General features: G+C 45.8%; 1 protein-coding gene across 4 annotated transcripts in view; it reads left to right on the forward strand.

Moving 5' to 3' along the window:
* Positions 1-15,606, forward strand: part of FBXO25 (F-box protein 25) — a 72,258-nt gene that overhangs the window by 37,871 nt on the left and 18,781 nt on the right. For all 4 annotated transcript variants that reach the window (XM_019537476.1, XM_019537474.1, XM_019537475.1 and 1 more), the window contains 3 exons: positions 2,451-2,544; positions 4,245-4,429; positions 7,388-7,570. In XM_019537476.1, coding sequence (XP_019393021.1) covers positions 2,451-2,544; positions 4,245-4,429; positions 7,388-7,570 — 462 coding nt within the window. The remainder of the gene's footprint in view (positions 1-2,450; positions 2,545-4,244; positions 4,430-7,387; positions 7,571-15,606) is intronic.

Here is a 15,606-nt window from a genome sequence, read left to right on the forward strand (position 1 = left end):
GGGGAGATTGAGACCCGTCAAGGTGAGGAAGGGAGTAGGGAAGGAGCTGCCCAGCTAGGGCAGGTGAAGGTACAGAGCTGCAGGCAGCTTATGGAGGGAGGGAAGGGGGAGGGCAGCTCCCCGTCTTTGTGCACACCCCTGAGGGAGACACGAGGGGCATGTGCCTCCTGGATTTGTGCATAGCATGAGGGCAGGTTGCCTCTTGCAGGCTTGGGGCCGGAGGCTGCACCAGCCTCTTTCTGGTGAGGGGCTGCACTTGGGCTGGGTGGGGGTTGCACCCCTAAATTTGTAGCCCCCTTCCCCGAGCACAGCCCTGGCGCAGTTGATCTGTAGGGAAGAGGCTGGTGCAGTCCCTGGTGTTGAGTCCACAGCGAGCAGCCTGCCCTTGCTTTGCACACAAATCTGGGTGGGACACATGTCCCCCAGGATTGTGTGCAGTGGTGGGGAGCTGCCCCCCCCCCCAACAAGCTGCTTGTGGCTCTGTCCCTATCCTGCCCCAGCTGGGCAGCACCTAACCCTGCCCCACTTCCTCCCTCACTGTGTGGGCCTCAAACTGCACCCTTCCCCATGGCCCTTCCCCCCGACAACCTTTCTGGCCGGACACTGCTGTCTAAGCTGCCAGGCTGCATCTCAGCTGTCAGAAAGGTATTGGCCAATATGGCTAGTTAATAATTGGCCATAGGTATCGGCCAGAAAAATATTTTTTGATGCACCCCTAGTTCATAGCCCAGGTTGCTGTTCTGGCCTGGTAGGGTTGCAGGTCTTCAGCCAGCCCTCATCACTCTCCTGGGTGGTAGAAGCTGCTATTTTTTGGATGCCACGTGTTTTAGATGCGACTGTGTCAGACCACAAAGATGTGGGTCAGTTACCCATAATGGGTGTGTGACCTTGCCTGCATCCTGCACCTTACCATCCCATATCATCACAAACTGCTGCCTCAGTACTTAGCGCTTGGACTGGCATCTGTTACCTCTTCTCTGGCTCATTTGCTGCTACACTTGTTTATGAGCCTGCACTCAAGATTCAGGGGCTGCGGTAGAGGGAGGATGGATGGGTATGTGAAGGAATGGAGGTCTGAATTGACCATGGTGGAGGATAGCTGTGTCTAGTGACCTCCAAGATAGCTGGATGGTGAGGTAGATGGGGTTTCTTAGTAGCTGGTGGTGTTTGAGTTTGATTCTGTGTATGCAGGCTCTGATGCTGATCTTGGGTGGGTGGATGGGTGGTGAGTATGAAATGTCTAGCCAGTCACTGTATACGGCAGTTAATAGGTGGGGCAACCTACTGGGGCCTGTAACCTCTGAGCAGTTTTGAGTTCTGCAGTTCAAGTGGGGCTGGGATTGGTGCTGAAGTGGTACATCATGGGCTGCCTGGAGAACTGACCAGCTTGGGTCTTCCATAATGAAATCATGGGACAACTGTTCAGATATCCTTCAAGAAGTGCAAGACAAACTGTTAGTACTTCCGCAAACCTTTTTGGAATGTTTTTTTCCAGAGCAAGGGCAACATCTGTTCATAGCTTCACAGTTATAGTTTCAAGAAGAAAAAAGGAGATCTGATCCCCTTTAGTACTAACTTAAGCGCTATATAAGTATCTTTTTTTTTAACTTCCCTATAAAAGTCTGGAGTGTAAACTTTCAGGAATAAGAATGCGAGCCTCATAAAGAAAGTAAGTCTTATCTAACAAGTAAAAGGAATTGTCCACATAAACATGCTACTTAACCTGAAAGTCTAAGTCCCCTATTAAGGACAGATTTAGCAGTGTTTTGGAGTGAATGCTCATAAAGTTGTCTAACAAAATTATTTTGCAAAATATACCTCATTATGTTTGCTAATATATCATGTACTAGAAAAACACCCACTATTGTCCAAAACACATATATTAATCCAAAATAATATATATTATTATGTGTTTGTGTGTTTGGATATGTATTTATATATGTATAAGTATCTGTGTGTATATAACAAACCAAATACAAGTATTAATCCAATGCATTTGATCACTTTCACAGCCACAATGAGGTTACATAGTACAAAATAAGGCAGTTAGCATTTTTTTACTAGAGTAGATGTGCCAGTTTTGAAATTAGTTTGGTACTAAATTGTCTAATCTCAAGTTTAAAAGTTCTCTCTCATTGAGTAACTTTGCTACAGTATGCTGGAAAATCTTCTTTTGAGGTTATTAGATGAAGACCATTGAATACACTAACTAGTGTGTACTAACAACTTGCAAATGCTAAAAAGAAAAACTGCTTCTCTTTACAAAATGAAGCAATAATATTTGTGTAGTACTTGAAAATGTACATTGTCATATGCTAGTAATGGGATGTTTAAATATTATACTGTCAACATCCTAATTTCTCACCTTTTTATCTCTGTGGCTACAAATGCTACAGGATCAATTGTACTCATTTTTGTAATTCTTTCTTGTAAAATATTTTTTTCCTTAGCTTTTGCAGTTAATCGCAAAATCTCAGCTAACTTCACTGAGTGGTGCAGCACAAAAGAACTACTTTAATATTTTGGACAAAATAGTGCGAAAGGGTAAGCTAAGATTTTTTTTGTCATAGTTATGTGGGATTCATTAATCATGACTGAGTTACTGTTCTGCCATTTCAGTTAGGTTCAGTATATAGTACACAGCAGAAAAGTAATGTCATGGTTAATGAGTGAAAACTGTTAGGCTAGAAAGAGACATTGTCACTGGAGTGTGATCAGCTGATATGTTGCAGCATAGCTGATCCCCCCCCTCCACAGATGTCTGCAGTCATCCCTGGTTGTTGCATCTCCATTTAGGGTGTATCTGCAAGGGAAAACCCCCACTTGCAGATGCACCCACTGTATTTAATGAAGGGACCCCTGTGAGAGCCCCCTTCCTTCAAGGGACTTACCCACATGTAAGCAGGGAGGGGGAACTTGCACAGGGGTCCTTCACTCTGTTTAAAAGCCTGCGTAGGGAAATCCCTTGCAAAGAATCCCTTTGCAGAGGATTGCCCCAACCACATCTAGAAGTGCGGAGGGAAGGAGCTTTCATCAGGAGATCCCCCCTCCACAATTGCAGCCCATGTTTTGAGCTGCTGCCAGGAATGCGTGTTGAGTTGGTGCATGCTGGGGCACAGGCTGTAAATGCGGAAAAGGGACCTCCCTATGGCAACCCCCCACACCCGTCATGCATTCAGGATGTGGGGGGAAATCCCCTGCCAAAGGATTTCCCCATGTGCTGCACAGGGTGTGTGTCTGCAAGCAGGGAACCCCAAACCCCAAAGAGTTTTTTCCCTGCTTACCTAGGTGCATTTGAGTAAATGGAATAAACCAGGCAGGTGCTTCCAAGGCTTTAGGGGCCAGTCCGGCCCAAGAATTCCCAAGGTCTGCAGGACCAGGCCCCTCAAACCCAAAAAACCTCTACCCCAGGGAGGCTGGACAACCCAGCTAGCTTCATGCTGCCCGAGCTCTTCCACCATAAGCAAACAGATATGGGTAGCGATAAAGCTGCTCAGTTTATTCCTTTCTGTCATGACCACAAATCTGAGTAATTGTGGCATGACAGAAAGTATGGATGTCTGTTAGCTTTCACTTTATGCCGAGGCACAAAGGTGATGTCTGCTTCCATCCTTAATGCTTTATTACCAGTGTATTAAGGTTGTTGATTTGTTTTCTTAATAACAAATTGTACCCAAAGTGAAATAACAGGTTACATTTTATGATTTGTGGTTTCTTTTGATATACTGTTTGTTATATCAAACAAACTGTTTTGTTCTCAACAGATAATTCATTTAGTAGTAGGTTCTCTTAAATGTAGATCTTTGAATTTGCTTGCATGATATACCAGTACAGCATAGTCTGTGCTTGTCAATTTACACTGTTTGCAAAATAAGAAAAGTAGGGCTGTTGCGTACAGATGTTTGGAAAATGTTGGTTTTTTCAGTGGTGTGACCTGTATATGGAAGGCACTTAATACTGTCAGCCTTGAATATAGGAAATTCATTTGCAAAACTGACATTCAGGATGATGTCTTTTAATTACGTGGCATGAAACGTTACACTAATGTCTATATAATTGAACTGTCATTGGCATTGCTCTTTCACCCATGAGAGCTGAACATTTGAAGTCCACTGTGAGATCAAGGCATTAGGTAATAAATAAAGTCACTTTCTGCGTGGAGTGGTTCAGCTGGGGAAATGTAGATTAACTTAGGTTGAATGTAACTAAAATAAAAAACTACCTCTTGTATTTTCCTCCCCTAGTTTTGGAAGACCAGTACAATCCACGCTTAATCAAAGATCTTCTTCAGGATTTGAGTTCTGCACTCTGTATACTGATTAGGGGAGTAGGGAAATCGGTATTGGTTGGGAACATTAATATTTGGATTTGTCGATTAGAAACTATCCTTACGTGGCAACAACAGCTGCAAAATCTTCAGATGAACAAGGTATATTAAATTTTTAATTATGATGTATGGGGTAATAGAGAAGGAGCTACTACAAACACTGGCTTTTAATTTACTTCTGTCAAATTTTAAATGCATCTAAAACCATTTTATCATATTTCATTAATTATCCTGGCTATATAACAATGACAATGTGTAATATAAAGGTCAACTTTTTAAAATTCCACAGGTTTTTATATCCCTTTATAAAGAAGACAAAAGGAACTTTATGACTTAAAGCTATGGTAGTATGTATTAGCTGACTCCTGTCAGATATTGACAGGTTTAAAATTCTGATGTTCCTACCACAAATTTAAAAATAGCAGTCTTTCTTAACGTAACTTTATCAAGTTTAACTGTGCCTGATCAGAAAACAGAACAACTTTTAAGTACAAATTTAAAATCCAAGATTAGATGGGTCAAGAAAATCAAGTGGCAGTTGTTGAACTTTGCAAGAAAACATGCATTCTTTCTGTGAAGAGGCATAACTCATTGACTTGTGCCATTTTTGAAAGCTTGGACTTTGATCACACATCTTTCTTTAGTGTGTGAATTGTGTTGTTGCAAGTACTTACAGTGGAAATGTCTGAAAAAGGGATAAACTTATTAGAGTTTCTAATGTGTCTCTGCTAATCATGTGAGAAGAGAAGTCACAAGACATTGGCAGCAATAAACTGATCTAGCTGCTTGTATAATTTTTTTCCCTTTTTTCCTTTTTGTTGCCATTTAGTTCACTCAAATTATGAAATCCCCCAACTCTCCCCTTCTGGTGTATTTTTGTGTATTTTTGTTGATTATATTCTGCTTAATTGCATTGTTGCAATTCATATTGCAATGAAAGCTAAGATCATAAAGAATAAATGCTGAATTTCACATTAAAGATATTGTTCATATGGTCAACAAGCCAAAACAGCAGTTTGAGAATCATAGAACATGAGGGTTGGAAGGAACCTCAGAAGGTCATCTAGTCCAACCCCCTGCTTAAAGCAGGACTTATCTCCAATTATATCATCCCAAACTTGCCTGGATAGATAATATTTATTTTGCTTATAATTTATTTTCAGTCAGTAACTTGTAACTGAATTGCTTTTGCTTCACTTCTGACTAGGGGTCTACCTAAATTATGGATAGACTTACCAATTTCATAGGTTCATAGTGGCATAAAGAGTAAATTCCTCAGACATTTTGCAGGTGTGCTCCAGCAGCCCTGCCCCTCAGTGCTGATTGGCATAGAGGCCCTGGGAAGGAAGGAATGAGGGGAAGCCGCCATCTCAACTGCTGGCTGCCTTTGTGTGGCACTGTGGCCCCTTAGCACTAATTGGCAAAGAGGCTGGGGGGGAAGGAAAAGATGACAAGTCTGTAGCCATCTATGCTACCCCGCCAGCAAGCAGCTTTCCCTCCTGGGTGGACTGTGAGACTGGGCCTCAGTGGCAACAAGGTCCGCTGGCTCCCATTGCTCTTATTTTTATTAAGCTGTTTTTTGTTGATTTTTGCAGACTGTCCCCAGGTTTCATGGTTTCCACAAAATCCATGAAACTGATTTTTAAGTAGACCCCTATTTATGACTACAAATTCAAGATTATGGTTACTGTCATGTTCACAGATGTCCATATATGTTTGCTCCAAAAAGTATACACAGTATATCACTATAGAAAATCTGGTCTGTAAGTGAGGTCAGTGAGCATAGTGCACTAAATTATAGTATAAAATTGCAGTCCAGCAACTCATGGAGTTCCCAGAGAGTGTAGCTGCTGCAGTATCTTTAGAGAGAAAAAAAAAGTAAGCCTTGTACAGATACAACCCTTCATATCTGAGCAGCCCCACTAGGTAGGGACACTTTCACCCCACCTGCACGGATTAATTCTGATGATAGTGCTAGTATTAAATATAGATCTGTGCTGCTTAGCCACCTGCTAAGAAAAGACACAATAAGAGCCTTGGAGTAGGCTTAAGTGAAGGAAATGGTAACACAATTCTTGCTTCCATTTTTACACGGCAAGCAAAAGAATATACCCCTCCAGTGTCCAACTATCTATGCTCTACTGAGAACCCATGGAAGAGGATCAGTGATGCATATTTCTGGGATAGCCTGCTCTATAATCTTCTAACTGCTATAAGTCTGCGAACTAAGTAATGGAATTGCTATTTCACATGTTACAGTGGAAGGAGGGATTTGATTCTGCTTTCTTTCCTGTGCTCCTTTGTGCATGTCCCTTCACAGCATCTGGTGAAGTGATCCTGGGCTTACAGAAATTTATACGTCTCTGATTTAGTTAGTCTTTAAAGTGCCTCTCAACCCAGTCTCCTTTCTTTCCTCTGTGACCTTTGTAGCCTTATTGTTCAGGGGTTCTCCTTGACTTTCATGTCTTCTTTTTATTGTATTTAGTTGCATAATTATCATCAGCTTCATTGGGGGTTTTTTTAATAACAGTTTCTCGTACTGTTTTGATAATCCTACCAATCTTAGTAAAGCTCCAATTGACTTTTTTAATAAAGAGATAGAGTTAAGTTTTTGGTTTTTGAGGTTTTTTTATTTACCTGTTTGTTTGTAAATTGGCTTTCGTACCTTTAAGACAATTTTCAGGCTGTATGTTTTGCGGTTTATTTAAACGCTGAAATTTATCTTGCTTTTAATTGCTAGTGTTTTTGTTCAATAGGACAATTTTTCAGTTTAAAAAAAAATACATTAATTTGACATTAGAAAACCTAACAGTTGCCAGACCACAATGTTCAGCGACTTTGTTTCTAGAGTTTGTTTATTATTTATTTAACAAGAGACTTGAAGACTTAACCAATAAATGTTGAAAAGCAAGTAAAATGGCAGAATGATAAATGAGCACCAAAAATAATCAATTCTTAAAAGCAGAGCTACAAAAAATTATTTTGAGACCTTTTTATCAGTTTTTATACCTAAAATTGAAAACCCTATTAGTGTCTGATGCTAATAACTTTTATTTTCAGCAAGTCAACAATGGTCTTACGCTTAGTGACCTCCCTCTGCATATGCTGAATAACATCCTATACAGGTTCTCAGATGGCTGGGACATTATTACTTTAGGTCAAGTGACTCCAACACTATACATGCTCAGTGAAGACAGACAGTTATGGAAAAAACTTTGCCAGTACCATTTTGCAGAAAAACAGGTAATAAATGCAATAGTTTGTGTTTAAGCATAATGCCTTATATCTGTCATATTGTATACAAGATGACTAAGTGGGAATATTTTCCTTATTAAATTCTGCCTTTTTTAATGTTGAATCATGGTAATGTTTGATAAGGATACAGGCTGGTTTTTCAGACCTGATTATCCTAAGAATTCTGTTTAGCACCTCCTGTAAATTTATTTGAAGGGCTCTAGTTGGAGGTTTTCTTGTAGTGTTCATGAGGGTACCTAAACTAACCTTTTATTTCAAATTTCCAGTCATTCCCATGTAACTGTGTCAGAGTATATCATTAAAGTTTCAGTATATAGTACATTTTTAATTAAGTAAGATTGTGCATACATTCTAAAAGTCTGAACAGTAAGACATGAGAAAAATCCCTCTGACTAGAGTATTATGATTTGGGGTTGTTTGCAAGAAAGTTGTTTCCAGATATGTTTTGGAGTCTTTCTGCTCATTAGTATTAGACTTTTGCAAGGACATTTAAAAGAAGTATCAAAGTATTCTTTTGCCATATTAATTAAAAGAGAATAACAGGAAGGAAGGAAGGAAGGAAGGACTTGGACTTTTTAGCTACTTTATTCAGGGGTTCGGGATACAAAAAGTTGGCCCCTCTGGGGTCCAGGTCCAATATACAAACCAAAGACAAACAAATCACCATCAAACCAAAAGCACCATGCTATTATGCCATTACATTCATAACCTCACACCATGACAGACACCTTTGCAATATTACACGTCGTACCTAACATGCCATTATGTGGTCAGGACACCCAGCCAAAGCTAAAGCCCTCTATAAACAGCCAAAGCCCTCTACAGACCTCTGTAAACAAATGATTCCTACCCTGCACTATCCAATAGTTCATGTAACAAAATCTTCAACTTCTCACACAAAGAAAAAAGCAAAAAGCAGCCTGATGAGGGCATAGGGCGCAACACAAGTTTGGAGTCGCAGTCTGCTACCAAGCCTGCCCAGTCACCCAGACTAGTCATGACATTAGAGTACGTATTGAAGATGGCTGCCCTCCATGTGGCACAGCGCCCCCTTAAGGGCCCAGTGTGCCCCAAAGATAGGCACCATCTGCCAGAGCACAGCGTGCTCAAACTCCAGCAAGAGGCACGCCCACACCAGGAGGCTGAAAAGCTGCAGGGCATTCTCTGATCCAGTCCCAGCAAGCTGGTGGCACTGGCTCTTGAAGACAGGCATCTTGGCCTGACCCAGCAGAAAGTTGGCCAGGCAGACGGTGCCCGGCTGAGCTGCCCGGTATGGGTAGGAGCACACGTAGGTGTTCTCTGATAGACTCCTGCCCAGTGCCCACAGCAGTGGCTCAAGGGTGACAGAGCAGCTGCAGGCAGGGACAGTTGAGGAAGGCGTGAAAGGTTCTCAACACCTCCTGGACAGAAGGGGCAGGATGCCGAAGTGGCTGGGTCAAAGTGGGAGGCAAATGTGCCAGTGGCTAGGATGCCATGCAGCAACCACCACTGCAGGCCACCAGTCGTTATATTATACAATGTGCACCAAGCCAAGTGGGCCAGTGTGGAATCTGGCAACCCCGGGTGCCATCACCGTGGTGTATCGGGGCAGCCCACCAGCACCTGGGCATAGCGGATGTGAATCACCCAGGCATACAGGCTTCTACATAGCAGAGAAGCAAAGGGGCAACCCATGTCACTGTTGGGAGGCATGGTGAGTGTCAGCAGGGTGCCAGGCCTGCCAGCCAGCTTGCCAGCCACAGACGGGGCAACCTGCAGCAGGGGAAGGCCTCGCTCGGGGCATCCACAAGGAGGGGGACCTGGCGCACCCAGAGATGGTCATCCAGGATGACTACTCCTTCCAGCAGGAGGGCAGCCTGAATGTCACACAGGAGATGGCCCACGCTGTGGACGGAGTACATGCCCAGCTGGGCTGTCAGGGCATTTGGTGAGAGCCAGGCTGACCAAGCAGGGTCAAGGAGATGGCCCAGGCAGAGGACACACACCTGGATGAGGACGGCTATGAGGCTGGCGGAGGCCAGGCTTGGCACAAGGTGCTGCAGGGCTGGGTTGTGTACCAACGGCTCCCTCAGCAGCTGCGGGAACTGCAGGCAACTGGGCCCAGGGCTGGAGGCAGAAGGTGGCCTGCCAGGCTCATACCATGCTGCGGTAGAAGGCCGGAAGCACCACCCAGTTCAGAAGCATGAGGTACAGCTGGAAGAGCTCCCAATCAAAGCCAAGGGCCCCTGCCCTTTGCAGGAACCGGCACACCAGTTGTTGTCAGGGTAGGCACTCCTTGCTGTAGAGGAGTCGCTGATGGGTTTGCAGACAGAAGGCAGGCACCTTGCTCGCCAGGTCGACCAGGCTCTGGCCCCCCTTGGCAACAGGTAGGTAAAGGATGGTTCATAGGAGCCAGTAGTGCCCATCTCAGAAAAAAATCTACCAGGAGGTACTAGAGTCTCTCAAATAGGTCCTGCGGTGGGTCGAATATGGTGCACCAGTGCCACAGGGCCACCACCACCAGGTTGTTGGCAATGACACATCCATGGTAGGAGAGGCTGTGCCAGCACCACCATTGCAGGGGGCCTCCACTCACTCAAAGCCATTTCAACTATGCACCATGAAGGTCAGTGGCCCCAGGAACACGGCCAAGACCTTGAGGCCCTTGCAGTGCTGGGTGAGACCCCTCCACAGATCCGGGGGTGGGGGGGAAATCACACTGGTCTATGCGCCAAGCAGCAGGGTATCATTCTTGGCCCAGTTGATGTGGGCCAAGGAGGCATGCTCATAGGCTCACTGGCAGCCTGTCAGGGCCCACACATCTTCCTGGGTGTTGAGGAAGATGCTCACATCATCCACATATGCCAACAGCCAGATTGGATGGCCAGCGGACAGGCCTGTGGCTGTTTGCAGGGCCATACCACTCAGGCGGCACCACAGCGCATGCAGCAGCAACTCAATGGCCAGGGCGTAGAGCATGCCCGACAGACCAGCCATGACAGATGCCCCTGTGTATAGGGAACAGGGCGCAGAGTTCACTAGCTGTGAGTAGGTCATGCAGCAGGAACAGGTTGTCTTGGATGGTCCTGCCCAGCACACGGTAGCTCTGTTCGGGCCCAGCGACAGAGGCTATGACAGTACAGAGGTGGGTCACCAGCTCTCCTATGAGGAGCAGGTCATCGTCCTCACTAGCATCACGCAGGAGGGCAGCCAAGGTCTCAGAAAAAGCAACCTTCTCCTGGCTTTCAGTGGGTGCATAGGCATTGACGAGTAGCAGATGGCATCGTGCGAGGGTGACATAGTCAGTAGGTGGCTGGAGATGACCACCCACGCTACCACTGTGTCAAGCTGCAGCTGTGGTACTAAGAGGGTCGCAATCCCGGCACTGAGTTTGGTGTCATGGCTCAAGAACAAGTGGCCTCACCAGGCAGCGGGCCAGGCCACCTAGTTCATCCCATTGGAATGTCTCTCCTGGAGGAAGTCGATGGCCAGCTGCTTCTGGTGCAGGAGCTCCACGATGCCCTCCTGTTTAACTGGATTTCAGCACCTGTTGATATTAGAAGTGCCAATGGCCATGGTTACCATGGGTGTGGGTATGGCAGAGGAAGAGCAAGCACCCAAGAGCAGAACAAGACAGCAGAGACAGGTCTGGGAAGACCTATCATGCCCTGCTCTACTCCAGGGACCCCCCCCAGGCCCTCACCCATTGTGTGAGCTTCTCCAGATTGTAAGCCATCTGCCGGGTGCCTAGATCTTGCTGCAGAAGTTTGGCCGCAGCTCTGGAAGCCTTGACAAAAAGCTTAGGGTCTGTGCACTACTGGGTGATGTGCCCTGCTATATTCTTCTGTCCTTTGGTCTGCTTCAGAAAGGTCAGGAGACCCCCTATAGTCAGGGGCAACCCAGGGGGGGATCTGCCAATGTGGGCTGGACATTACTGACAGAAGAGTGGCGAGGCTGCACCCCACATGGGAGCTCACCTGCAAATGCAGTGTCTATGTCTTCAGTGTCCAGACACAGGAGCCTCTTCTCATCATCCAGGTTGAGGACCAACTCCAGGAGAGTGATCCCCACTTTCTTGGGGGCAAAGTGGTCATCCTGCTCTCAAAGTTCCTTGTGACACTCAACTGGATCTCCGTCTCACTAGCTTCCCCATCCAATCTGGTAGGCTGAAACGTGGCCAAGAGGTCAACACACCCCTCTGCCGCCCCTGGATCAGGCCTTCAGAAGAGAGGAATTCTGTTTCATCTTTACTGCCACCTGACTCTGGAAGCTGTGAGACAGGTGAGGGGTTGGTGACTCCCACCATCGCCTCCCCTGCTGCCAAGTCGTGCAGTGTGGTTACTGGCAGGACAGCTGGAACAGGGTCAGGCTCTCCAGCAGAGGTCTCCCCAGCATTGGCCAAGGAGGGATGTGGAGGGAATGGGATATCTTTAGCAGCCTCCTTCATCTTCCTCTCCTTGTTATTCTTTGTGGCGGATGGGCCAAACCGTTCCTGGCCCACTCCCCCTAGGGCCAGCCACTTCAGACAAAGCTGTGGTGGAGGGCGGCTGGGAGGAGGCCCGAGTCACATCACCTAACAGGGCCCTGGTGCCACAGTCAGTGGCTGCCCCAGTCGCCTCAGCCAGGGTGGGCAGGGGCAAGTGGAAGCATCAGCCCTTCCACCTGGTGGGGCCTCTGCACCAGGGGGGTGGGCACCATAGGTGAGATGGGCAGGGGAGAGTGCTGAGTAGTACTCCCAGCCCCTCCACTGGATGGTGCTCTCATGCTGGAGACCCCGTCACATGAAACAGGGGTGAAAGGAGGTGGGGAAGAGATCCCGGCCTCACTGGGATGTGCTGCTTTCTCCTGTGGACACTGGGCTGCTAGATGGGAAGACCTACCACAGTGGAAACACACGGTCTCCCCCAAGAAAAAATAAATCACAAACCTCCACCCATCAAGCGTGAGGTTCAAGGAGCGAGGCAAAGACCGGGTGCCTTCCCTTACAAGCATGAAGACCTGCCTCCAAAAGGACAGGATATGCTTCAGCTTTGGGTCCTTGCTTCCAATCATCAGTTGGCAAAAGGAACTCATAGGAACCCCAAGGGCTTGAGTCCCTTAGCCAGCTCCGGATCAGACAGGTGTAGGGGCATTGGAAATCACCACTCTCACCACCTGGGTGTCTAGGGGTGTGACAAGATAGTGTATGCTTACAATGTCCAGGCCTTCCGCACACACCCTGTTGACCAGGGTAGGAGTGCTCAGGTAAACATTGGGACCATGTTAACATGACCTGTGTAACGTACATTACATCATCCCAGGAGATCAGCTAGGGCACCTGCGCAGACTTCGACCTTGACCCCGACATAGGGAGGTATATGAACTCTCAAGCCATGGTTAAGGGGGAGGTTTTGAGATGCTTCCCCCCCCCCCGCCAGCTCTTGGGGGTTGGAGTGGCCATTCTTGCTAGGACAGGGTTAATCACAAAAGCTAAAACTAAAAAAATCAAAAAAAAAAAAATAGTATGTATAAACTACAGAGATAAGTATCTGGTAATGCGTCCATAAAAAGCAAAAAGGGAGGGGTGTGAGTGCCCAGAGGGGAGAAAGGAGGAATGGAGGAGGAGGAGCGGGGGGGCGTGGGGGTGGGGGAGAGGTTATAGGGATTAGGAAAAAATAAAAGAATGAAATGGAGAAAAGGGTGGAATTAAGAGCACCCCTCGAAAGGAAAAAGATAACTCCCTGTGGCAGACAAGCAAAAAAAGAAAGAGAAACAGAAGCTGCAAAGTAGACAAATGCAACTCACAGACAGAGAAACTGGAAGAGGGAGGGGACAGAGAATAGAAAAAAAGAAGAAAAATACTGTGAAAATACAAGAAAAAAAATCAGAAAGCAAAATAAACAAAAGCAAGAGGCATTTAGACAGGTGGGAGTCAGAAAAGAAGAGATAGAAAGCCAGGGAGGCTTACACTCAGGATCACCCCACACAACTCCAGACGTGCCTGGTTTGAGGCATCCAAAGGGGAAGGAAAGTGTGGGGCTTTTGTGCTGTGAGGATGAGGGTTGAGATTCATGTTTTTCTGTAAGAAATCCAGGGAGAAGGAAACTGAGGAAGGTCATGAGGCTATGACAAGAAGGGACACTTTGTTTCTTTTGATATTTAAGCCACAGAACAGACTCTTCAAGACTGAGAGACTGTATTCTGTTAGTTTTTATTCTGTTTGATAGTTAGGGTTTGTGGAACTCCATAGAAAAGGGATCACTTTTAAGAGATGAGACCAGAGGGTTAAGTTGTGGCATGGACCTGACTGTGGGACAAAGGCCAGGTAAGATGGAGGAGGTCCTGCACTTTCTAGTATACCAGCAGAACTAATACATGGAACAGTAAGCTGTGGCCTAAAAAGATCTTTTAAGTTACTTATTCATACTTTTGTAGTTAATAAGGCTTTGCAGATACAGGTAGTGACCTAGCAGCAGATCCAGAAGGCTCAGGAAGCAGCACTGGTGCGCTGTAAGACAGTCATTGACCTGACAAAGGATGAAAGAGATCCCCGTGCTTTTCAGATATAGGTAGGGAGAGCATGTAGAAAGAACCTGTCTGTAGAGGTGTGAGATCTAGAAAGAGCGAAAAATAATACACCAAGAAAAGGGATTGTGACGCTAACCGAACTTATAGCCAAGTGAATTGGAAATATGAACCTGTTTGATTCAGATGAGAAAAAGTTAGTCATCTGTGAAGAACCTGCCTCAGTAGTTATGGGCCCTGGAGGGGATGTGGTTTTGAGCCCCAGAGGAAAGGGTCAGAGCTGAACAAGACAGTTTATGGTTTGCAGTAGTTTGAAGGCATGGCTGAAAATGGAGAGAATAAAAATATGCCTATCCTGAAGAGGAGAAATAGATCAGCAGTTTGAATACTATTTTGGTGACCACGGTCTGCCGAGAGACTATTTCCTAAAGAAACTAATTAAGCTAGAAAGGGGGTGCAGACCCATGAGTCAATCAGATGTAGAAGTCCAGAAGTTAACATGAACCAAACTGAGGTGTGTGTGGCCAGTTGGGCCACACACAGCCCAAAAACATAGGCAGCATCTGGAGTCTCTTTGCCACCTCCCATCCTAAGTACTGGGCTGATACTGATAACTGATGGATGGCTAGCTGAAGTACTGCATAAAGTACAGTCTGTTGTGTGGTGCTGGCCCTAGAGAGAGGCTATAGGAACACAGATCATGTAGGGTGCAGAATTTGAACTTTAGAGGAAGCCAAAGTATGTTATGGCTGTTTGTTAAGAGGCTACTAGGTACACATGTGCTTTATTGTCAAGTAGATTAATTAGCTCTGTAGTAAAGTGTCACCGTCTACACGTGCACCAGTATTATGGGACAGGAAACAAATTAACTCCACTGTAAGTACTATCTTACGGAAGAGTGATTAACTGCCCTGAAATGCATGTGTAGACTATGACTGTTGGGGGCCAGACTCCTGCCAGCTGCCTAGCCACATGGCTCCACAGGGTCAGTACCCTCATGCCCCAGCCACCTGACACCACCCCTGGAGCCCAGGGCTGAACCCCTAGGCCTTCTACCAACCCAGGCCTGCTCCGCCCTGGCTCAAATTGCTGTCATGGGTGCATGTGTAGACACTGTGCCCAAGAGCAGTTTACCCCAGCTTGAACAGCTCTAGAGTTTATTGCTTTAGCTTAATTTCATGTGTAGATGCGCACCCAGCAATAGTCAAGGCAGTGCTGTTTAGGAAAAAGAAATAGGAGACCCAAATAAAGATGTGATAAGGATTGTCAGTATCAATATCATCGTAACATCCCAGTATGGTGTTGGCTTTTTTAGAAACTGTGTGATATCGTTGGCTCATGTTCAGTTTGTGATTCATTATATTCCTTTCCTGCCCTCTCCAGATACTTTTCTGCAGAGTTTTTTACCAGCCAATTTTTGTATGTGTGCAGTTGATTATTCTTATCAAAGTGTAGACCCTTGCATCTGTCCTTTGTGAATTTTATGCTTTTCATTTTGGACCATTTCTCCAATTTGCCGAGACCATTTTCATTTTTGATCC

This window comes from Crocodylus porosus, unplaced genomic scaffold, assembly GCF_001723895.1.
Source record: "Crocodylus porosus isolate Cpor-Errol unplaced genomic scaffold, CroPor_comp1, whole genome shotgun sequence".
NCBI lineage: Eukaryota > Metazoa > Chordata > Crocodylia > Crocodylidae > Crocodylus > Crocodylus porosus.